Source organism: Paralichthys olivaceus, chromosome 11 (genome assembly GCF_024713975.1).
Source record: "Paralichthys olivaceus isolate ysfri-2021 chromosome 11, ASM2471397v2, whole genome shotgun sequence".
NCBI lineage: Eukaryota > Metazoa > Chordata > Actinopteri > Pleuronectiformes > Paralichthyidae > Paralichthys > Paralichthys olivaceus.
Window position 1 is genome coordinate 20,146,855 of NC_091103.1, and position 25,586 is coordinate 20,172,440.

The 25,586-nt window shown below is 40.3% G+C and overlaps 1 protein-coding gene across 2 annotated transcripts in view; it reads left to right on the top strand.

Annotated features, from left to right (window-relative positions):
* nectin3a (nectin cell adhesion molecule 3a) overlaps window positions 1–11,427 on the top strand; it is a 30,648-nt gene extending 19,221 nt beyond the window's left edge. For both annotated transcript variants that reach the window (XM_020088153.2, XM_020088154.2), the window contains exons 3-6: window positions 990–1,289; window positions 3,235–3,352; window positions 4,945–5,096; window positions 7,308–11,427. In XM_020088153.2, coding sequence (XP_019943712.1) covers window positions 990–1,289; window positions 3,235–3,352; window positions 4,945–5,096; window positions 7,308–7,963 — 1,226 coding nt within the window. In that variant the 3' untranslated portion in view covers window positions 7,964–11,427. The remainder of the gene's footprint in view (window positions 1–989; window positions 1,290–3,234; window positions 3,353–4,944; window positions 5,097–7,307) is intronic.
* Window positions 11,428–25,586: the final 14,159 nt, after the last annotated feature.

The window sequence follows — 25,586 nt, forward strand, 5'->3', positions numbered from 1 at the left end:
TCACCATAGCTGTAAGTGGAACAGCTGTTACTGCTCTTTTAAGGGTCAGACATGGAGGAGGTGGTGCACTGCGAGACAAAGAAGAAGAGATGCACCTCAGAGGGGAATGTGATAGCCACGGTACATGGAAGTGTAACGTTTTGTAATCTGTGTTGCCACTTTACTTCAATACCTTGCAATTTTGTCACCCCCTCCCAGAAGACTCTCTTTTGTATTTGGACTTTCCTTTGTCCTACTTTGTCTCGCTGAACTGTCATTTCTGACACTGTGATTATTAAACAGGGCCTTGTGTGTTTATTCTAGACCAGTGCAGCAGAGGATTTTGTGTTGTACAGTTTTGCACAACAGGTAGAGTCGGTTGCATTATTCTGGTCACGTCCCTCTTGTGTGGATCAAATTTGCTTCTCTGTTGAGAAAATCTTTGTTGCGTCTAAACCGCCAGTTGTTCTCAGGAAGCCAGTGTAACATTACCCCAGCTCTAAAGCACAGAGGGGCGTACATTAACTTAGCTTCTCATCTTCCAGTACAACACTGTCAAATATAAACACACGACAAGGCTGACTGACTGACAGCGGCCTCGGGTTCTGAAATATCAAAGTTTTTCTCTCCCCCACAAACTTCAGGAACTGATAGGCTTTGTTATAAACTATACTACAGTAGGACTAATAGATGCTTCTGCTGTGTATCTCTGAAACACATTATATTCTGACAGACAGCAATAAAAACAACTACAGTATGTCTCCATTTAAAAAGCCTCCATATGATTGAATAGCAAGGTTCATCAATTTTTAATGCATATGTGAAATGGAAGAAGTCAATCTGTGCTCTATAGCAGTTAAGTACACTTAGACCACTTCCTTCTGTATAACATGAATATACAGCATGATGTACATTATTTATTCATATACAAAACAATCCATATTCATTCTGTGATATTTTCTCCATTCTATCATCTCATTCTTCCATTTCTTGTCTCACTCAATCCACAGTGGAGCCAAAAGTGTACGTGTCCGCCGGCCCCACAGCTCTGCTGGACAGAGGGAACGAGTCGCTGGTGGCCACTTGCATTGCAGAGCGTGGCCGTCCCGCTGCTGAGGTTTTCTGGGAGACGGAGCTGTACGGGCGAAGTGAGAAGCAAAGTCAGGATGAGCCCAACAGCACCACCACCATACATGTGCACTACTTGTGGCAGCCGAAGAGCTACGCCCAGGGGAAGATGCTCACCTGTGTGGTGCGGCACCCATCCCTACAAACAGAGTTCCGCATTCCCTACATACTAAATGTACAGTGTAAGTGTTGCATTATAAGACCTCCTCAATTCCTGTGCTGTCTTTTCTCTATTTGAAATGATAAATCTGGTGATTTTCAAGGATCCCTTATTGTCAAAATATCTTATGATCGATGAAGTGATCGTGCTACTTCAACTAAGCATTGAGCTATCAATCTGTAAGACTGTGAAGCCTTTTAAACTTCTACTTTAACACATAAGAAAAGGACATTTCAATCCAAAGCTGCTCGTCAGGTACAAAGATGAAATGTTTTGCTCCAAAAAGTTTACTTTCCTCAAGTTCTTTTTTTGTAAATAGTATAAAAAGGTAAAACACAAATTAATATAATATACAGTATTCCTTTAGTGTGATGAAAATAGATTCAGATGTTTACTTTGAATCACTCCCACATACACCATCCTGCTGTAAATGATCGCTAGCACATTGAATTCGCATTCAAAAAGTCAGCCAAAAAGTGAACATATATACTCCTGACACTTTTTTGAAATACAGTCTTCAGTAGGAATGAATGAACTCTGAGCCAAGAGCAACACATATGTTCAGGAGGTTGGAAAGTATTAAGAGGTAGACAAGCAACAAATTAAAAAAACAAGTGAAAATGTGCAAAGACACAAATCAATTCAAAGGTTTGTCTGGATGGTTTTATGGTATAAATTTATAACTTTCAACACAACAGGTTAAGTTAGGTGAAGTATAAGGTCAATTGAATTTAGTTGTACAGTGTATTGACATTTTCTGACTGAAAATGAATATTATTCTAGTCAATTTGCAGCAAAATTAACTTGTTCCTGGGAAAAATAATGTTAATGATTATGGGGTTTAACAAAATAAGAAGTATGATTTTAGCTCAAATGTTTTAGTCCTTAAAGGCACAGTATATCTGCATGATATCTTATGATATCATCCCACGCTGGGTTCTTGATTTATGAACAGCCTGCTCACTACCCTTTCTCCTTTGCCCATAAAAGGGCCATTTAAGAGTTATCTTAATAATATAATCATTGATGCGTACTTCCTTGGCGAGCAGTATGCGTAAGTGTGTTCGCTATGTGTGAGTGCAGGCTAATGAAGGTATTTTATGAAATATTGATCAGACCTCAGCTGGAGCACAAATAGCAGGAGACTGTTGGGGGCAGCGGATGGAGACACAGAAAAACCAAGGTTAATACAGGAAGAATGAAGCTTTCCAGCTCAATAAATCATGTCAAATGCAGAGGCAAGGGATTTTAAGTGCAAAAGAAGCACAATTTTAACGTTGAACTGCATGAAAAGGGTCAGTGGACACGATGAGCCGAGACATCTTTCCGTGCGCTGTAATGACTTCCTCATTTGTCCTCCAGGGAAATCAAAATGAACAATTGGATATCTAAGTCAGTGTTTGCCGTGTTTTATTACAGTGGCATGTGCTGGGTTTCATTTGGGCACCCCCCTGCCTTCCTTTGTTGTTTGATTCTTTGTCATGGTGGGTAGGCAGTAGAGTTTATTATGAGCTGCAGTATATCTACTGTATGAGTGAGTCTGTCATATTCTAACTTTGCACCAACCCAGAATCCTTTGTTTGTTAACTTGGCCAGTGTTCACCAGCAGGTCCTGTAACTATCTACAGTCCTGCACAGCTTTTGTGTTTGTCTTCACTCGCTACAGTGCTTATAATGCAGACATTGTTCCTTTTGAGAAAGCTTCTTTGTCATCAGGCTGCTGCGATCACAATGACTGATTATTATACTCTTTTACCTTTTGGAAAAAATAAATAAATAAAATGCATTTTTGGTCACTATTTTAAGTAACCGAGGCCAGCTTTGGTGTGTAGGATCCTAACAAAAAGCACCGCTTACAGACTAAAACATATTATACCATTTTTGCTCTTCATAACTTGTTACTTTTTTGTAATTATAGCCTTTTTTTATACTTATTCTAATCGTAATAGTTTTGGTTTGTTTTACAGTTGCTCCAACGGTATCAATAACTGGACCTGACAAAAATTGGTATGTGGGTCAAGAGAACGTAAAGTTCACCTGTGGTGCCAAATCTAACCCACCTGCCCGTCACTTCACATGGATCAGGTCAGTGTCCCCCAAAATATTCCTTCTCCTGAAAACCCTTTAGGTAAACCTTTCCTGTTGCTTGTCATAGGTGAGGATAGATGTTGTAAGAACAATATGATCCTGATTCATGAATTGTGAGTATTTTGTGGACACTGCTACATTATCTCTCATAATTCCACCTCACAGTGCTTTGTATTAACTGCAAACAAAATACAAAATCATACTGTATCTTATACTCTACAGTATAAAGACTTGTTGGTATAGGTGTCTCAGAAACCAACCTTTAGATGTTGTAAAACTCTAAGCCTGGTTCTCTTTGCTGTGTTACCAGCGAAACAACAACTTGTGCCCTTTGCACTGTAGCTACACCCGGTCTAATAGTTTCTTGTAAATGTTGCTGTCTCTGTCACTATTTCAGGGGACACAACTATTGTGTTGTTTGCAGTACTCAGTGGTATAGTTAGAGTACAGTCATACAGATGCATTCACATACAATCTGTAATCTCGAATTTGGGAAAATATTTTGACTTTTTTTTCAAGTTGTCAGCAGCTCATTTTAGGTTAGAAGACATGATCTGGACCATTGAAGAAGCTATTGATGAATGTGAATATTGGAAGCCAGGCAGAAACTCACTTTTTTGGGGTTTTTAGTTTGAACAGTTGAATTTTTATTCATTGTATAGTTTTTATTTTATCATTTTAATGGGCTTTTATACACATACATACACAAATCTACAGTTAACACTGAATGATCATCTCTACAAATGAGAAGGAAAAACTAAAAATACACAAGCAAAAAACAAACCAGATAAAGAGCTTAACAACAAATATCCTATGTTTATCTTCAGCTTTTGTAATGTATAAAATAATATATATGTAAATATATAATACAAAATATAATAATATTATATTTTTTATAAATTATGTTTAATTAAGTTTATTATTGACTGTTCTCTATATATCTTCATTGTTCTTGTTGATCAACAGTTTAGCAACAAACACGCAAAAGTACAACATTTTTACAAAGCAACTAATGTTATAGCAAATTTTAGATATCAGCTGCTGATGGGTCAAGTTGCATTGACCTTAACTGTGTTTAAACAAGGCTAAATTCGGCAGTGAAGAGGCTTCGTGTGTAAATTACTTCCAGCGTAACTTTGGAGCCTGGACACTGGAGCTGTTGAATGCACTGCTGCACCCATCGAAGACTGTCTGCTATAAATAAAAGATTCCAAATGGTTCATGCATCAGAGCAACAGTGGTCTATTGGCAGCTCTTTGTCATCATCTTGCTTTACAAACCAAAAACATGTTCTCATTTGAGCCGACAGCAGTCAGTGACGTCTAGACAGCCAAGCTCTTTATTTTCTTTTTTTTTTTTTTATGCCTGCCTTGTGTTCATGTAGAAATCTTTCTGCCTCTTGGTTGATGGAAGTGCCTCAGTCGTTTCATCGTTTAATAGTTACAACAGGCCAACTGAACAAACACAGCAGTGATGGAGAGGTTGGAAAGTTGTGTCTCTGAAACATAATGTATGAAGTTGAATGTTTTGTATGCATGTTTGTCTGTGATGTGCTGTACTGAAATGTTTACTGCTCCATTGTTGCACAGGTTGGATGGATTAATGCCGGATGGTGTTGAGATCTCAAACAATACCTTTGCTTTCACTCGTCCACTGGAGCGCAATGACTCTGGCGTATATCGCTGTGAAGTGATGAATGACATCGGGCTCCGAAGTCAGAATGTAAACCTCTGGGTACAAGGTACGTTTTGACCTCTTCACTCAGTTTCCTAAAATGTTAAAACAGATGCTTTTTTCTTTTCTAACATCTGCTTACTTAAATAAATTAACTCTAACAGCTAGAATATCTGTTTGACATTCATGCCTCTCAAATGTAGGATTGCGCGCTCGGTATGATCTGCCCACTTCAACACTTGTAGCAGAGCTAAGCCTCCGTATAGATGTTCCAGCCCAGATCCACTTTCAGACATTCCTGGCAACAGCGGAGCATGGAGTGCAGATAAAGAGTATCGGTACCAAACCTGTTGTGTTGTGGTTTTGGCAACATTAGATTTCTCAGATAAGGGAGAGGGCATCTACCCCCGTTGATTCAACAAAGTGTGCCCCCGTGTAGCCTCTTACTTTTACTCTGTTGTCTTTAAGGTTGGGTTTCACACTGGGACGTAATGAGTTGTGTTCACAGGTTTGCAGTTTACAGAAGTACTATGTGTACCCCTGAAGTGTTGTTCAACATGATATTGTACTTCTCAAGCAGTTCTCAACAAGGGGAGAGGGGATTTCCGTAAATCAGAAAAATTTTGTGTCCTTGCTAATGATTTGTTGAATTCTGTCGACTTGTTGACATAAGTCCTAAGAAAATTTGCAGCATGCTAAACTACTCCTATCTGCTTTGTCTGTCTGTCCATAGCTTGCTACTTGAGGTCATCATTGTAAATTCAGGGTGTGGATCCTGAGAACTCTGCATATTATTTTCTTCTCGTCTCTGCTCCTTTTAATCCTTTTCCAAACAAAGCAACTGCTGCTTTTGGATACATACTCTGCTAACACACACACACACACACACACACACACACACACACACACACACACACACACACACACACACACACACACACACACACACACACACACACACACAGTGTGAGTCCTTTTGGTTTCTCACTGTCGAGAGAGAAAAGCTGGAAAAGCCCCAAAAAAAGTGCTGTCAGTCTCCATCTGTGTTCAGGCCTGCTTTGGAGTCCCACTCCAAACGAAAGCACAGCTGACATCCTGTCCAGAGCGGACTTGCACCGAGCAATTATCTTGCTTCTCTTGTCAAATATTAAGACGTGGGCATGCGGCCTCTGGCCTCCCTCCCTCCCCTGCAGAGATAGCCAGGTTGAGCTCGACTATATCCCCTCTCCTCCTCCCCCTCCGTGGCTGCTTTGGTGTAGCTGTTTCACATTCCCAGTTGTCTCTGCAGCCTTGTGGTTTTTGGCTGCTTTCCTCTCAGATGATCAGCTACATGGTTACAGATGCTCATAACTTTTTAAAACGTCCCCCTGCAGGGTGGGAGTGACTCTGACTGACGATTTCATGAGACGGTCGTCAGTGTATAACTTTTTTGACCTATATCTGTTTCTGTTGTCCTCTCTCATTCTTTAACATTTACCCCTGATCTTTGAAGCTCACACACAGTGTATAATTGCAGGTAATTAGATTGTTACTCAGTTACACAAATTGTGGAAATCATTATGGCTCAACAGGGATTCCAGTTTTGGTAACTCTTACCCGAATACCTCCTGGAGATGCAGACCTCTCTTAGTGCGAGTCATATTGCTTTGTAGTTGGTTCTTTTGATATGCCAGTGCAGAGATCAACTTGTGGTATCAGGCTGCTCTTAGCCCCAGAGGCTGGAGGTCAGAATGGAGACAATTATCCTGACCTTGAGCACCACATAGCTCCTCTCTCTGCGGCTCTGGCTGCTATCACAAACGTCGGTCACAGGAGGACAAATCAGATGCAGTAACCTCACATCGATCACACAGTGTTTCATCTTCTCACATGACTTCCCCATTGCAAGGTTTCGAAAGATAGAGAGGGGGAGGGGTGATCACAACCACTCAAATGCTCATGAGTGTGTGTCCTCTGTCCTCCTCCCTGTCTCTATCATGCTCACACACATACATACACATACTGACATTTAGCACCTAACCTCTCTCTTCTCCTCTCATTCCTTCCTTTTTGCTCTGCAGCACAGCTTTCAACAGATTCTCTTGTCTCAGGAGAGACAAGTCTCTGCTCTGACACTGCACAGTGATGTCATAAATTCATCTGAAAACCATTCGCACTTGTTTTGTCAGTTCTTACAGAACATTAAGTGCAGTCTCCTGCTTAGTTTATAATTTCTGCCATCCTTCCTCTCTGGTTTCAATATTTGCATCACATTTGTTTGTGTTTGTTCACTCTGTAGATCCTCCCCCCACCACTGCAGCCCCCAGCACCACTGCATCCCGTCTCCACGACACCTCTGGAACCAGCACTGCTGCAGACCAGCAGAAAGCCCTGTTCACGTCCCCGACCCTGGCATCCTTAACTGACAGCAGCCTGGGTACTATAATAGGCGGGGCAGTGGGTGGAGTTCTGTTCCTGATCCTCTTGCTGATCCTGGGTGGGGCATGTTTTATGCGCCAGCGCAGAACCTTCAGGGGCGACTACTACACCAAACAGTACCTGGGACCCTCGGACATGCAGAAGGAGTCTCAGCTAGATGTGCTGCAGCCACATGAACTGCAGGAGGTCTACGGGGACAAAACGAGCAAGGGCAGCCAGGAGCTGAAACCAAAACTGGGTGGAGACATCATTTACCCCGACTATACCCCCGAACGCAAGGATAGGGATGACTGGGCTGACAAGGGAGACGTCCACAGGGTCCTCAAGGAGGGAAACTACTACCCTGATCACTACAACACCCAAAATATGCACCCCTGCGGGCCTCCCGTGCACAGCCCCAATGTGAACAACGGCTCCCCCTACTTACCGGAGGACTGCTATGACAATGGTACAGACAGCGACTATGTGTCCCACATGGACGGATCCGTGATCTCACGCCGGGAGTGGTATGTTTGAGTGAAGGACCAAGGGAACAACAAACTGACGAATGACTGAGGATAATTTAACACTTGACGGAGAAAAATATCATTAAAAGTTGTGTCATTTCAGTTAAAGGATGAATAAAGTGTCTATGCTGAGTTTCACATTAAGCTCTTCTATCAATACTGCTCAGCCTTGATTGTAACCCCTTCACCTTAAGGATGTGTTTCTGGATTGTATTACACTTTTGTAGCATTTCACGGATCTACAAATGCGCTGGACTGTGCAGTCTTCAGAGGCTTTGACATTCAGAGAAGTTTGAACTGATCTGAATGAGGTTTTGTATTCTGCTTGTTTGTGTTTGCATCAGGTCACTGGTCAGGTGTTCAAACCCTCGTTATTGAAGTATTTATATCCCCCACTGACCCAGCTCCGCTCCCATAAAACCTCACAACTTCTGGCATTTCAAAAGCTGTCTGTGGACAGCGTTTTCACACCGGTGATATGTTCATGGCCACAACCGGTATTTAAAGCAAATTCTTTTGCATGATTTTTCTTTTTCGAAAACAAAAATATATCATCAAGCTAAAGGGAAAGTGACATGATTAAAAGGGAGACTTACACAGGCGTTGTACTGCTGGAAAAGAAAGATGAGACATTACCAAAAAAACACTAACTATCTTCTGTAAATTATCCATGAAGTGGTAACTGTGTCACCTCACAGAGAGAGAGGTCACTCCCAGTCAAAGTAACTTTACTTTCAAACAGTTGATTAATAGTTTTTTGATCAATACAACTGTGATCAGATTTCATTTCTCCACACAAAAAACAGGAAAGAACTAAGTTGCTTTACAGAGAATCAACAAAAAATGCTGGAAATTCTTCTTTTTTTCATTTTGCAGACGCACGTTCTATGAACAATAGCAGTTAGTGCTAACACTTGTGTTTCCTGTGGCTGTTTCACAATAAGAGCCACTGTGTGTTACATCAGCGGAATACTTTTAATGTGAAGCCTCAGAAGGATGCCTGTGTTGCAGCAGCAGCAGTAACATTATGCAGCTACATGTCTTTGTAGAGAGGAAACAGTAGCTGATGTATTTGAGTTGGATTATATGGATGAATTGTTTTTCTATCGATCACTTGTGTTTAGGTAGTAAAGCTGAATTCAGCTGCAGCCTCCACCCACAAATACAGCCACATAGATAATTACTGAATGTAAACGCATTAAATTGCTGCTGTAGAGAAAGTGTCGAGCATGGATAGTATTAAAAAAAAGAAAACGTAATGGATTTTAATATTAATCAAATACACTATTATCAGTATTGACATGTGGTAATGCAGCCACTTTCTCGCAGTAAAATAGCACAACTCTTATTACACTTGTCAGCAAACTTCAGAAGAAGCCGACTGGGCCTTAGCGTTCTCCACTTATCCATGATAACAGGCTACATCTCTGTCTTTTCCATTTTTCCCTCCTTCTTATCCTCTGGGCTCTGTCTGCAAAACTAACACCGATTGGTCATTATCGTTTTTTATTTAAGCACAGGATCAAAGCAAAGTGTTATAAATACCAGCTGGGACTACAGCAGCTGTCATCATCCAACATTATGTGGCTCCATAAACCACCAACAGTTTCACTGCTCCCGCTCAACACGCCACAGCCATGATTCATGAGGGTAAATAAGCAAAGAATTGAAAGTTATTGAAGAAGAAAAAGAAAGCAGAGACGCACAAAGTCAGACTTCAGCTTTAGTTTGGATGAGTTTGAAGTGTATTCAAATACATTGGAAACATTGTGATGGTCTGACGTCACCACTGATCACAGAACAGGCTTTAATGTTGGGGTTTGGCTCCTCGGAGGATGCACGGCAATCATGGAAACTAGAAACTTAATCCACGAGTGAAAAGAAACTTGCTTCAAGACCCATCTAGGTTAGAGCTGCTGCTGTAATGGCTCCCCAAGGGATTTATATGTATTTTTCTCCGTTTCCTTTACAAACAACAAACCCAGCCACATTGAGCTGAAACAAAAGCGCTGACATCATCAGTGATCTCATCGCTCACTGAGTGATTTGACCTCTCACTTTTCCACTTTATGCGTATGTTTTTCCCTCAGGAATGACATGCGGATCAAAGCGGCCTCTGCAAATCCTCACATGAAAGAGCAAACGTACCCTTTTTGGGAACATCCCCGTTCAATCAATCAGGGTGTTTGTTGGAACCATATATGTGTATAATAGTGAGATCAGGGTGGGGGGAGGGGGGACGGGTGTATTTTGAGGTCTCCTTCTTTCATATTGGGGTTTTATAGATTGTGGGTGCACTTTCTTTTTTAACCCTTCTCCACCCATGTTTTCCCATGCCAGGGCTTTGGTGGAAGGTTTAGATGTCTCAGAATAAACCACTTTAATCTGTGCAGCTCGCTCTTGCTCTCATCATCACACACACGTGCACACACACACTCGGCCGCCACACATCTGCCACTGCAGCCCACAGTCAAAGAGCTGTCCTCACCTCAAACCTTCAGCTTTTTAATTAACTCTGTTTCTCTCTCCCTCTTTTATCGCACTCGGCAACAAAAGTGCTTCAACTCTGATACTCTGCACATCCTAGTCTGCATGGACATGTTTTTTTTAAGGGGCTGATTCGTAGCTGTCCACTTGAATAATCTTTTCTCCGTTTTCTGCCTAATCTCTGAAAACAAAAGCAAATCTAGCTGAAGCAACGAATGTTCCTTTTGAATGAGTTATGATTAACTGGTTGCATGTAAATTAAGTTATTCGCTGCCCACTGCGCTCATTATTTCTCATCACTTCTGTTTATATACATGTACATAAGGCTAATAGGTTAGCGTAGGATTAGCTGTCCTCTCGGTTTGATTTTATATGTTTGTGTACAGTTTGTTCTGGACTCCCCTACTGAATAGTCGGTGCCTTAGAAGGGCTGAGCAATGCACAGAAAACTTTAAAAACAGAAGACAATTACAGAAAGGATTTACGTATTGACGATGTTACTATCAGTGAACTTTGATATTTAAGATTTGCTGTTATCAAAACATCAGATCAGACAAAAGGTTGATTGTCATGCCTTATACACTTTGAAAGGACACATGTAACAAGTTGGTTACTGAGAAAATATAAATGAGTTTCACTGGGAAATGAGGCAAGCCAGATTCAAAGAAAATATTATTGTCCTGTAAATATGCTGGCTGTTTTTTTTATTATTATTATTGATATGAAATCTTATTTTTTGTATGAGGTCTGTAATTTTCACAGAGTATTAGCTTATGTTAAAAGCATCCGAGGAGCTTGTTTCTCATGATAACGTAGAGGGTGATCCTTTTTTCACTGCATTTTTCCGGTTGTTTTCAAGCGTTTCTGACCAATTGTTTTTGTATGTTGTTCTTTGAATGATCGATGTCTCACAGGAATCAGAGATGAAAGTGCAGTAGCTTGTATTTTGTTCCTTTGTCTGCAATAAAAGACCATTATTGCTCTCAACTGTGTCCTGGAACTCTGCTTTTTAATTTACTACACAAATTTCTTTCAGTGTTGGATTCTACAGGTTCAGTTTAGCTGTTCCTTATTTTTCTGTGTTATTAAAAATGACACAGTCGTCCTCATTTCTACTGAGAGTCTGTATTGTGACTTCATTGAAATCTGCAGAACACAAAAAAGAGTGGGGAAAAAATTAGGCTACTAAACGACGTTGAGGTGATATTATTAGAAACATACATCTGATTATATTAAAGTCAGGATTTCAAGGACAGTCATGAGTGTAGACGTGAACCACTCAATCAATTTATCAATCAGCAGTTTGATAAAAAGCTTAATATAAGGTTTAGTTTTCTCTGGGAGCTTTCAGGAACATCTCACGATCATGTCAGTATATAAAGGCCACAAGATTTGGTTGAAAGCTCTTGAAAATAATAACGGGTTTCAAAATGAGAATTAGGCATTTTTATTATTTTTAATTTATTTTTGACTCTATTGGATAACAACAGTTAATCTTTTTTCAAATTCCACATCCTCCACCACAGTGTTCAGAAGAAGCAATTTCAAGATAAATACTATACATATATATACAACACATATGGTTGTTTCTGTCAATCTAATATGTAGATTTGCTGCTTACTGTAATCTGAACATTTTTGGATTGTGGACTGTTTCAAAACCAGGAAACAGACTAAATGATTGATCAAGTAAAGTGACCAGTGCCAGTCCAGCATTCACTGTTTTTTATCAATATTACATCAAGTCTTTTACAGACTGATGTTTCTCCCCCTGTGAGGACGAGCAGTGACTGAGATCATTGATCATCAGTCTCTGTCACCTTCAGCCTCCTCCACTGTCCACACCTGTGATAGTCACCAAATGACCCATTTCACACAACTCTCCATCCTGTCTAACTCAGCACCCTCTTCATCACGGAGGGAGGCTGTCGGGTCTTTGTCACACCTGCGTCGACTGGAAGGTAACTGACCACCCACATCTCCGTCCCGTCACCCATCTGTCCTCAGAGGTGTCTCCCCTATGGTTGAACTTCTCAAACCTAAATGATGCCCTCAAAACATTTACAAAGGAATTTACGATTGCATCTCTAATCCAGGCCCTCTTGCTCTTAAGTGGCTCAGTTTAATTCCCAGTGTTAACCTGGCTTTGGAGGTGGCACACACTATCAATATTTGTTGTTTTGCACCGGGGGACAATCGTCCCCTCTGGTCCAGAGTAAGCACAGGAGGAGAAACCAGATACTTAATCCTCTCAGGTATGTTAGACAGAAATCTCCCTTCTTGGACTTCACTTTCATCACTTCAGCGTCCATGTCCCCCAAGCCCGAAAGCACTCACTCTATTAACCTGGCTTGGGTAACCTCGGCCTAATCCATCACTGCTGCCGTCTGCATGTTTGTGCAGGCGCTGTGGGTAAATAACGCTGTGTTGGTGGGCTTGTATTACCGCTCCTTTTTCCTTTCTTAAGTTTTTGGCAGATGGCTGCAAGGGGCATTTTTTCACACTTAATGAATCTGTCAGCAAATGCGTTTAGTTTTGTTACCTCGTAAAACAGCAGCGGTTCCTTTCAACATTCTTTAAAGACCCCACCCAGAGAAGTTCAAGATATTCCGCAGCATCAAACTCTAACCTTTAGAAACTATTCCTGTAAAAATGCCTGTTTCTTTCTTTCTGGCATGTTTTCTTTTGTTGCTCGTCTTAATTCATTAATCCGGACTGAAGAACACAGAGGTGGGCACGTCCACTTTGTGCTCCGACCCTCCTGCTCCTCTCCAGAAACACTGATTGTTAGCTAATGAACACGACCGCAGCACCGGGGGAGCTCACATCAAAGGCCACAGCTGACTGAGCTGAACAGACAAATTGTTTGAGCTCATGGGTTCGGAAATAATGAAATGCTGCAGAGGGTGGGAGAGTGCGGAGCAGTTACAACAAAAATGTTGTCACATGGCCTGCGGTCTCGCTGGCCCTCTCCGTGGTGTGAAGTGCGTGAGGCTTCAGAGCAGCAGCCACCTGTGGCAGAGACAGTGGGGGAAAAATGCCTCTGTTAGTCATAGGCTGATGTTGATGTTGCCTCTTTATTCAAGAGAAGACACCAAAGCTAATTCTGTTGTATTGTCTGTTGATAAAACAATCCCTCAGCAAGCTCCCTCTAGTAGCTTTAACCTTAAAGGTCCAGTGTGTAAGATTTAGGTGAAAGAGAACTATTGGCAGAAACTTAATGTAGAATAATCCTCATGATGTTTTCACTAGTTCGTTTCATCTAAATTGTATGAATTGTAGTTTTCTTGACCCCAGAAAAGGCCCTTTATATTCAAATACTTAATATTTACATTGAGGGGACCCTCTCTACGGAGGCCGCCATGTTTTTTATTATTATTAGTCCAGACTGGACAAACTAAACACCTTTTGAGTTTTTATGACAATTAAAGGCTACCACAGGTTGTTTTTCATGTTTGGAAGGAGAGGACGAAGTGAGGGGTGTTCAGCTGCAACATGAAACTTCAACACTAGATATCACAACATTCTACACACTGTAGCTGCTCTAATCAATCTCCTCATATTGACAATAGATCAATGACGACTTGTATGTGAAAGGTGTCACATATACTGATGAACCCACAGAGAGTTGTCACCCGACTCTGTAGTTCCTGTCAGTTCTGTGCAGCCTTTAAATGTGGTCCAGCTCATTGATTCAGTGTCCAGCCTTTAACTTTGCTGTTTCAGATCGCTCTATCTATTTCCTATCATTTTTGGCTGCAACAGTCAAAAGACAACTCTGTGACGCAAAGCGTATGAAGAGACAAATATTTCCCTCTGATTTTGGTGGAGACCAAAACAGAGTAAATAGGAAAGTCAGTATCAAAAAAATGAAGCCAAAATATCGTGGATACATGATACTGGCTTTAAATTAAATAATTGAAATCCATAATCTGTGCAGTACTGATTGTGAAAAGGAACCTCTGTATTGAGGTGCTACCAGTTCACATGCTCAGTCAGTCTCAGTCTCAATCATGATGTTTAATACTAACTGGAAAAATCAACACTTAAACCTACATCAGAGTGGTAAAATCTAAAATGACAAAAAGCATCTTTGAGAAAAATTAGTTTTTACGTGTGTTTTGACCTTTTAATTTGACCCTTTGTCTCATCTGCTAACACGGTGGAGGCAAGATTTATTATTCATTTATGACGATTTCCCAAGGACAACTTCTGCTGAGGAAAATTGTGTGATGTGACCTCAGATATCAGACAGCTACGAAAGAACACTGAGATTAAGACTTTATGACATGAAGTCAAACAAGACTCACAACTTGATTAATATGTAAAGTGCCTTGAGATTACATATATTATGATTTCGAGCTATACGAATAAAATTGAATGGAAATGAAAACAAACACAAAGCCAGTGGCCTGACGTCCGTTTGTAGACTTCTGCTGTTTCGCTCTCCTTTTGTGATTCATTCACAGGCCACAAGTGCAGCTTTTCATTGTGATGTACAATGGAGCATTGAATGCAGTATATCACTGACACGACAGTCGTAAAGTGTCTCAACTATCTGTTGACCTCTGAAAACTTTTTTCCAAAGGAAAGTGAAGAATAACTAGTTTTGCTGATAAAAAAAAAACTTCAGGGTGAAACGTTTTGTCGAAACATCCTCCTACACGTCTCACCTTTTAGCAGTTGTTTTGACTTGCAAGGGGGAGTACCTCTGACAAAGACGAGAGGTTGGACACTCTGACAAACCCCCTTTTGTGCGGTGACTCCCATGAGACTACGAGCAAAGACAATGAAGGTTTTCATCAATGAGCCACATTGTTACTCTAGATTGCACTGAAGGCCATTCACAGAGCAGATCCTGTGTGCGAGCTGTTCTCAGCCCGCTCCGCTGCGACGGAAAAGCTTGCTGCTCTGAAGCCCTGTGAGGCTGCGTTTCTCTCTGCTGACTCAGAATGTTTTCCAGAGACAGTTTAAAGAAAAGTACTGAGAGCAGCATATCTCATTGCACAATATGAAATTAAACTGGGATGATAGAGTGGTTTTCTCTGGGGTCTAATAAGTAAGGTATAAACATACAGATTGGATCATGTGCATGGTAAGAAAATATCCTGAGAATCACTTTTCCCTTTGGCACAGTGACCATCTCTGCCGCCCAGCGTTGTAACAGTCTATGGTTGTAACAGGCACCTCTAAAGACAAAAATCACACACATGTTTCAGTGCAAAGGGCAGACAGTTACATGGTTTTACATATGAGGCTCTGAGTTTTTCTTATGGATCAGCCTCTAATTGGGCTCATGGCATGCCACAGGCTCTGATCAGAATGGGTGGGCGTCTGTCTTACTGGGCCGTGACAGGGAGACCCCCACGTCCCTCTGCATTGTTCTGCAGTGCTGAGGCAGACATAATCTTCAGTGAATTTTAATCCCTGCAAAACAATGCGTTCCCTGGGAAATGTCCATAGGGTATAAAAAAGGAAACAACAACACACAATTGAATGGGACGGAGTAAAATAAGACTGCACAGAACCGGCTTCTTTGTGCAGGATGTGTGCAGGAAGTTTACATTAACATTTGCTTCTCTGTGAGGCGTAGCATGCTAACATATATGCATTGAAAATGCCAACATGCTGATGGCAAACGTGTAATGTTTACCAGATTCCCCGTCATAGTTTTTTCATGTTACATTTGCTAATTAGCACTAAGCGCACAATACAGCTGATTTAAACGTTTCCCCGATGGTGGCGGCGCTCGATATAAAGTCATAATGAACACCTGGATCAAATTTCAGAGTAATCCGCTGAATAGCTGAATCAGAATCAGCTTTATTGTGTATGAGCACAGACACAGGGAATGTGACTTCAGTCTTTACTGTTGATCTCAATGTAAAGAAACAGGCAGCGAAACACCAGGGCTGCAAAGCTGAGTGAAGATATATAATGTTTATATACATATACATTAGCAAAAATTAACAAAAAAAATCTATATATACTTAAAACTACCTTTAAATAGTTTCTGTATATTGTAAAGAAGCATATATGGGGCAAATAGTGATAAATACATGTGAAAAAACCATTCAATAAATATTGAATGGTTACTGTCATAGTTGTGATACAGGGTTCTTATATTTATATATGATTGTGATTATGATGATATGTACATGTAAAGCACGGTGTGCATTTATTACTGTAATTTGTAAGTAGATGTTTTATTCCACGGTGTGAGACTCTGCAGGGATTGTTCTGCCTATTTCCCCACTCGGAAGGTGTGAAAGTCTTGAATGGAGTCCGTGGGGGGGGGGGGGAGCATTTCAATAAAAAGCAAATATGTCAACCAACTGGTAGCGCAAGAGGAAACATCAGGACCCACCCTAAGTCCTAATAATTCTTCCTGCATGACACAAAACTTCATGACAACTTTTTAATGTTGCCCTGAACAAAACATGTCAACCTGCTCGTGACAGTGAAGGGAAAGTCACTGATGGATAAAAGTCATTAGAATTTTCTGGAAATAAGAATGTCTGTACAGGATCTGAGAATCCATTCAGTAGATGTTGAGATAATTTGCTGTTAATTGGACAGTTGTCTTGGTGATTCCTAAACACTTTGATTATCTGTAGGAAATTTCACGCCAATCGATCCAGTTATTGATAAATTTCACTCTAAGATATTTCAACCTCTTGGTTGGATTCAAGAAAAAGTCTGAGGACCACCAAAGTCTCAAAGATTCATACTTTGCAAACCATGAATGTCAGTACAAGATCCAAGAAACTATTTCGAAGATGTTGAGATACCTTATCATGAAATCTTTGACTTACGGTTGTCATATTGATTCCCAAGGACCTTTATTATCTGTAGGGAATTTTATACCAATCCACCACTCGTCATCCAGGTATTTCTCTCTAAAATACCAATTTCAACCTCCTGCTGGCGCTAGAGGAAAAGTCTGGGGATCACCAATGTCTTTAAGATTCATACTCTGGGGAGCATGAATGTCTATACAAAATGTCATAGCAGCCCATCCAATAGCTGAAGTATTTCAGTTATAACATAAGTTGTGGACCAACACCGACACCGACATCCATGGAGCTGTGCCAAGAATTTCACCATCTATCATGTTCAGGGACTTCTGTCTTTCTATCTGTCTGTCCGTCTGTCTGCTTCACTCTGCGTCCACTATTGTATTTTTAGAGCCAAAGCTCTGTTTCTTTCACCTGTCTGCGTCCGTCAGTCTCTGACCTCTACAAGGGCCAAGACGTGGCACCTAATCCGACCGACCAGACACCCTCTGCTCCCTCCGCATGCTTCCTGTAAACAGCTGGACCCGGTGGTGTGGATGCAGTCTGACAGCCGGGTCTGCCAACCACTCTGCACCCTGCTACCACCAACTGTGTGCGTTTGTGCATGTGACGGTGCTCGTCATGTGACCGTGGCCCGCCTTGGTGTCAGAGCTCATGCAGCCAGCGGACCACCAGGCTGTTGTTGTTGGTTCTTAATCCTTGAGTGGAGCAGATGAGTGGTCATGGAAGTCAACCTCACGTTGAGCCCCTGCAGGATCAGTCTATTACATATCAGTTTGTGTTTTATAATGTTTGATCGTCTGACTTGTGTTTGCTTCCTCCTGGTCTTTTGTCTGACGGGGAGACGTCCCCTGACTGGGACAGATGAGCCTGTCACACTCAGCTGTTCGTCTGGATGATGTATCACTGGTGCTCGGGCTTACAGTCAGAACATGTGCTCTTTTGTTACAACTACATCACAGCGGCCTTAACATAACTGGTTTACAGGTCTGATTTACTGCAGAACCTGACAGCTGTCACATATCTGAAGCAGATAGAGACCTGTGTGTATCACTGAGGGTTCATCCTTGTTAAATTCGTGACTCATGACGACATAACTTTATTTCAATACCAGACTTTTTTTTACTCATTGAATCTTCATTTTGTGTCCATTTTATTTAGTATTTTACTTGTGTTAGTGCTTCTTCAGTTCACTCTTATTGAAGTGCATGCAAAAAATATTTCTGTTTGCATTACAAAAAACATCAAAGTGCGTTTATAATCTAAAAAAAATATTCAAAAATCATACTCAAACATTATATGTCTCTGGTAACACAGTGCATTTAGATAAGAAATGTCTACCTTGAACTGTATTGTGCAAAGCTATCAATAAGCAAGCAACATAAATAAACTGAAACAGACGGTATGTTTTATATGTTTAACTCCTGTTTTATCTCATTCAACAGTTTTTGGTTTTTCTATCTATTTCATTCACTGTATTTTATTTGCTTAATCTTCTTTTTATGGGGGTGAGGATTTTTTTCATTTTATTATTGCTTAATGATCCTATCCAAAGCCGAGCAAACCAGGCCAAGTCTTTTTCTCTAAATTTGTTCATTAACACTTAATTGTTGTGCATGGACATAAATTACAAATATTTCCTTCATCTTATACTGTCTAATTTAGATGTTTTAATTACCTTGTTGAAGGCCACAAGCCAAAGTGTATCAGTCTCCAAGTAAAGTTTGTGTTAATGCTATGGTTGGGAGTTAGTGTTGCTAGGCTTCCTCAAGTTTCCATAAACTAATTATACCTACACAAGACACAGGGCCATCATTAAGGACCCACATTATATTTTTGCACCAGAGGCCCCTGGAGGGTTAATCCGCTCTTGGGCCTGTTGATTTATCTCGGTATTTTTAAACATGTTGACATGATGATGCACTCAAATGAATGTGTCATTGTACCAACATTTATCTTTTAAAACAAAATGAACTAATCTGAGAAGTTAGTGACATAGTTTTGTGTATAGTGGAGTGAAAATCAACAGGAGAAAGGCACAGTTTTCATTCACCATTCCCTCTCTTTGTCTTGGACCACTTGACTTCCTAATCATCTGAGCTCTCCTTCAAATGGAGGCACTTTTGACTTAATTAAAAACAACTACGATCATACACAGGAGCGGAGATGACAAAAGCAAAAGGAGACAAAAGGAGGAGAGGAACTCCATTGTTCCACCACAACACAGGCGTGTGTTGCAGGAGGGTCAAGGATGAGGTGAAGCACAACACACGTCAAATCGGATAACTGATCTTTAGCAGGGAGGGACGGGGGGCTGCAGGACGCCTATTTAGGAGCTTTTAAAGTAGAACAGCATGACGTCTTCTAATTACTGAATCTTAACACTGGTTCTGTGCTCACGCTGGGACGGTCAGGAGTTGGAGGCTGCTGCCCCCGTGGCTTAGGAGGAAGAAGAAAAGACAAAAAGCTGAAGACATAACAGAATATTTTCTCTGTCTCTGCCAGCAGGAGGGAAAATAAACGTTGATTAAATGTAATTTCTGGACTGTTAGATAAAAGTTACCAGGGCCTCATTTTGTTGTCCAGTTGCTGTTGCATAAGGTGTACTTCTAACAAATTAAATCCTTTTTTCTACCCTCTACCCCGCCTGTCAAACTCAACCTTCATGCACATTCGCATTTATTGGTGGTAATGATCCCAGGTTGCTCCCCGCTGACCAATCACATGTTAGTGCTTGCTGTTCAGATGAAACAGTGAGGGGATGTTTCTTGGAAAAGGACCAGAGGAGGTGAGAAGCTTAGGTTTTTTAGTTAGACAGCTTGAATAAAAATAAGGAGATGCACGCTGACCTTTAATCCTTACTCCCCCCCCGAGATGTTTTTAGCCCCACTTCACCGTTTGGTAGATCATTTGGACAGAAACAGATCATATTGAAAACTACAGGTCTAAAGTCCTAAAGATTATAAAAGGTGTACTACGTTCAATTTTATCAATGATATTGGAAAATTCTGCAAATTAATTTCTATGCAGATGATACCCGTATTTATCCAGTCACCCTCTGTCTTAACCAAGCTATTACTACTACTACTCTACTTTTATTGCAACTACATTTTATGTAGTTTTTTTTTTTAATATGACAGCTTCTGACTCTGCTGCCTATTAGAGTAGGTATTCAGTTTAGTTTACAAAATATATAATATTGATTAATAGGCTGAAACACTTGATGACACCAAAGTACAATTGAAGATATTGTTTTCATTACAACACCAGTCCCCACATTTTTTACTGAATTGAATACCTTTTATAATAATTTATTCTTCTTCTTGCCGTAGATTTTTTGTGTGAAACACTTTGTTTAGATAAGTGCTATATAAATACAGTTATTATATTATTTTTATTAAAAACTCTTAAAACTCATGTATATCAAAAATGTAAAAGTATCTCAATTCTGTTTGAATATGATAATATTGCTTTTGCATTTGGAAATACTCAGCATTGGCAAGTTGAAATGTTCTCAACAGTGTGTGGCTGCTCTTGAACTGTGAAAGGCTGATAATCATAGAATGTTGTGGCATCTGCAGAGATACAGCTTTACAGTCCCTAGGGAGAATGTCCGGAGGGTCTACGGAGTTTATTACGTCTGACAGCTATTCCTGTGTGGTCAACAGAGGGCGCTCTATGCATTTAACTATGGTAATCACTGGCAGAGAAGAAGTTGTCAGCACGTGCTGAGTTCTTGCAGGTCATGCGTGTGATACCTGAACAGTTCAGAGCTGAGAATAAACACATCCCAGCAACATTGTACATCAGTGGAAACTCTGAAACACTGATGATGTAAGTTGTCATGATAAAGATGGCGTTATTTACTGTATGAGCTTAAGCCAGTTAATGTAGCAGTGTATTAATATGGTCGTGTATTGAGAGGTGAATGCTGTGACTGTGTGAAAGATGGCTGCATAGAGGAAAGTTTTATAGGGCCTCTGTTTCCTATTGTGTCAGAGAAATATGTGTGTATGAGTCATACTAATTGAGTTATGCTAATCGTTGGTAGCATGCTAACGATAAATAGATGAATGGATGTATGGCTTGATTGACTGATTGATTGATTGATTGCTTTATTGATCCCTGGAGGGAAATTAGATAAAGTAATACTAGGCTACTTCTTTGCTTTCTTGTTTAAGTGAATGAGTTTCACTGTGTTACAGTTTTTATTGGTAATATCTGTGTACCTGCTAGAGAAGGTACATTTCAGTGATGAGTTCATGCACGTCATGGAGAGCGTCTGAGAGCTGAACTGTATTCTTTCCATTTTCTACTGAAAATAAGTTTGTTGAATCAGAGTGAGCGCTCCCACCATTCCTGTCTCTGTAACATATAATTTCTTATACTTAATAATTTGAATAGTCCATTCTCTATTGTGTATTTAAACACAAAACATTAAAATAAAGTTTAATGAGGAATGCTACCTGCTTGAATTGCCAAGCTTCTCTGTGTGAGAATGAACCTTGTGTTAATGTGTACCAATAAAACCACTCAGGGGGGTTTTAGGTGTTAAATATTTAAGCAGGATATCTCTTGAGATTCACTGTCTGCTTTGGAAACATGGTCAAAACAGCAGCACAGATTAGAATAGTTTCATTGTGAGTAAACACAATGTCAGCTGATTTGAGCTGCACATCATTCTGCACAGTCAGAGCTCTTTTCTTTCCCAATTAGCTGAATATCTGAGCGTCTCCCGTGGTCATATCAGAACAAATGTCACGGGGCATTCTTCCTCTGGCCGAGGTACGTGTTTGTTCTCGTATAAAACTCTCCCCGGGCTGTGTTACCTTTGGAGGTCATGCATTGGCCCTTCAGCAGTCATGAGGATCAGGGGCCTGGTAGCCGTGACAATACACTTTCATTTCAGGCAGCTAGTATTCCCACAAAGCAATAAAGCTGTCTGGCCTCCTTGTCTGGCTCCAGTGAGACCAGCTAACTCACAAAAATGCCCCCTCTTCCCCAATATTATTAAGCAGAATGTAAATCTCCAAATAGAAGTTTAGAGGCTGTTTCTCTTCCAAAATCCAAGACGTCATCAAGCAGCTGTTGGCCAGGAGAGAGACTCAGTAATTATATAGAGGGAGAGAGACACGTGTTATAATAAAAGGAATGCATCTTGACCAAACCATCAGGGACCAAGGTCACTGCAGTCTGCCCAGGCTGTTTCAGTTGGCGAAGGAGTTGCAGCTTTATGCAGAAAGTGTGTCTCTGGGTTTATACATTATCTTACAGTTGGTGTCGGTCAACTTTTAAAAACAAACAAGTAACCTTTATACTCTCCTCTACTGTCTCGTAAAGGTTAATACAAGCCATTGCATATACAGTATGTATGTAAATTATCTTTAAAACAAACAAAGCGCTGACAGAGCAAAGTTAGTTATAATGGACATTTATTTACACATCCAGCAGTTAGCAAATATTCAGTCCTTCAGGAGGTGCTTACCACCCCCAGAAAGTAATATCTGGAAGTTAGGCTACAAAATGCACCAATGTGTTCTCTAGCTTTTTGATGTGTGTATGTACCGTTTGGTGTGGAGCAGGTAGCGTGCAGTGGGTTTTTAGAGTTTTAACCATGCAAAATGTTTGTATGTTGTGGCAAAAACAACAGAGGGCGATAAAGTAAACTTGTGGGCAGGAAAGATTAAACAATGAGCTGAAACTCTGTGACGATCCTCTTTAGGGTCACCGTTTGCAAGTGATCCTCTTCACTTTGTTGTCAGATTATAAAACTGGTGGTATTGTGTATTTTCTATCATTTCAACAAACCCTGTAGCCAAGTCTGATGCAAGTTTTATATTTGTTCATGAAGGAAAGTAGTGGACAAATACAAAACATAAACCTCATACTTGCAATTGATGAAAAGAAAAATGAATTACCCTGAAGGGAACATGATCTCTGTAGCAAATGTAATTATGGTGGGAGAAGAGGATAATTAGTAACATTCATCATCTAGGGATCATGAATTCTGATCTATTCAGTAGTTTTTGAAATATTATTATTACTACTAATACTATGAAGAAGCTAAAAAGTCAGTGCTACCACTCAGTAAAAAAATGTGAAACCTTGGCTATTGATGATTTCATTTTCCTTCATACAGATCAGATGAGCCTCAGTCTGAGTCACTGAATTCTCAGCCTAACGCATTAACCTTATGCCCTTTATTACATATTCAGTTTGCGTGTGAGGTTTTGGCCTCAAAATTACCCTCTCATCCTGACACCATCAAAATCCAATTATGAGTAAAAACAGGAGGTCACCTGAGGTGAACTGAAGTGTAATAGTTTAGACCGTATAACTGAGGACAAAAATTCAAATAAAGACATTTTATAAAGGAATGGCTATAATTTCTTTATGTGAATAGAAATTCTACCCATGAACTTTATATTTATAGTTAGACAGTATAAAATACAAATTTCTTTTCAATAAAAATATATGAATCCAAGGCTAAAATGATTATCTTTTACAATAAACATATATGACCAAAATTTACTGCTCATCGTGAAGCTGTTGAAGGAATCATTAAGACTCTGATCAGTATTTTCAAACTGTTTTGAATTTATGGCCTCAGACTGCAGGCCTTTAAAAATGTGGTTAAGAGGATGATGGACTGAGCTTTGACAAATGCCCCTCACACCCACTGAGCATCACCAGCAGCATAATCACTTAACATTAGGAAGAAAGTGCTGAGTCAGCATAGGTGCGATGAAGGTCAGGCTGTGTGCCACTGGCAGAGGCAGAGAGAGCAGTCACTCTGGGACATGGCGGACCCCTCCTGATACAGTGTTTATTGATAACTTTCTTATTTTAGATTCCAAATCTGTGGGAATGCCCCTTTCGATTGTGTTGAAACTTGTGTTAACATGGGAAGACCTAGAGTACAATTTGCTGCAGGAATGCACCGGTTGAGCGGTCATTGCATACACAAGAGGCGCCACAGGGATTTCTGAGGGCCCCCATCCTCCCTGTGTGTGTGCTTGTGTACCTATCAAACAATGGTCCTTGCCACCATCACACACTTGCCAACAGTGGACCCTTGAGGGGATGTTTTGTAGGTCCACTCTTCTTTCTGGCTGGATGGATATGATTATATCTAAAAACCTTCTGATGAAATTAAGTTAAGAGGGGACCTAAGCTTCACACTAACCACTGCCCCCGCAGGTTGGAGAAGGGACTTTGTGACTCACTGACATTATTTCACACTGACAATAAAAATCTTTGAATCTTTGAATCTTGAATCTCCAGGCTAAGGCAGATTGTCCGACTGCAGAGCAGGATTTCAACAGGCTACGCTGAGGGAACAACAGCAGCTCATAATTATTAAGGTTAGGTCACACATAAGCACCACCATATCCATGTTATAGCAGAAATACTGCTGGTAGGTTCTATGCTAATGTGTTTTAATGCATTGGACATCAGAATTTGATTTAGCTACATAAGAATTGAACTCACAGCGTCAGATTTTCCAAGAAGTACTCAAACAATCAGTTGATTGGTTACACAACTATGAATGACTCTTACTTCCTTGAGCCTTTGAATGTTCTCGTGGTGCTTGACTTCAAAATTCACTGCAATCCTGTACCTCCCTGACATACACTCACTAAGCTCTATATTGGTCATGTACACCTGTATACTGTATTCAATCAGGTAATTATGTAGTAGCCTCATAATGCATCAAGATAGAGGTCAAGTGCTTCAGTTAATGGGGTGGCAGAATGCACACAACACATCCAAAACCTTGAGGCAGAGTGGATGGAAAAACTAGTCATATTTTAAAACAAATAACCGATACGAAAGTGTAGAAATACTCAGTTTGAAGTAGAAGTATTAAGTATTAGCATTAACAAAAATATAATATTTTTTTATGAAAAAATTAGAATAGCGTATAATATCTAATTAAACTGTAACTATAGAAGCGTTAATGTCTTTATCACTTCATGTTGCATCTAGAGGGTATGGTGCTAATTGTAACTGCTTTGCTACTTTTGAAACTTAATGCAATATAATGCATCATCATTTATTTGTTGCTTATATTTTGTTTAAACAGCCTTAATGCTAAAAGTAAGTACAGTACAAATAAAGTTTCTTCATCTGGGATGTTTTGCATGTTTTGTAGACATGTATGTTGAGACTAATCACATTAGTGTTAGTTGCAGCAAAACTCTTACCAGTTATCATTTCTGCCCATAGGTGGCAGCCATGAATTCTGTTCAACTCACAACCCTGTTGCACAAACTTCGCATCAAGCTTTTACATTTGTAACCAGAAACTCCACAGAGGAATGTGTAATGCACTTGTGTAAGCTATAATA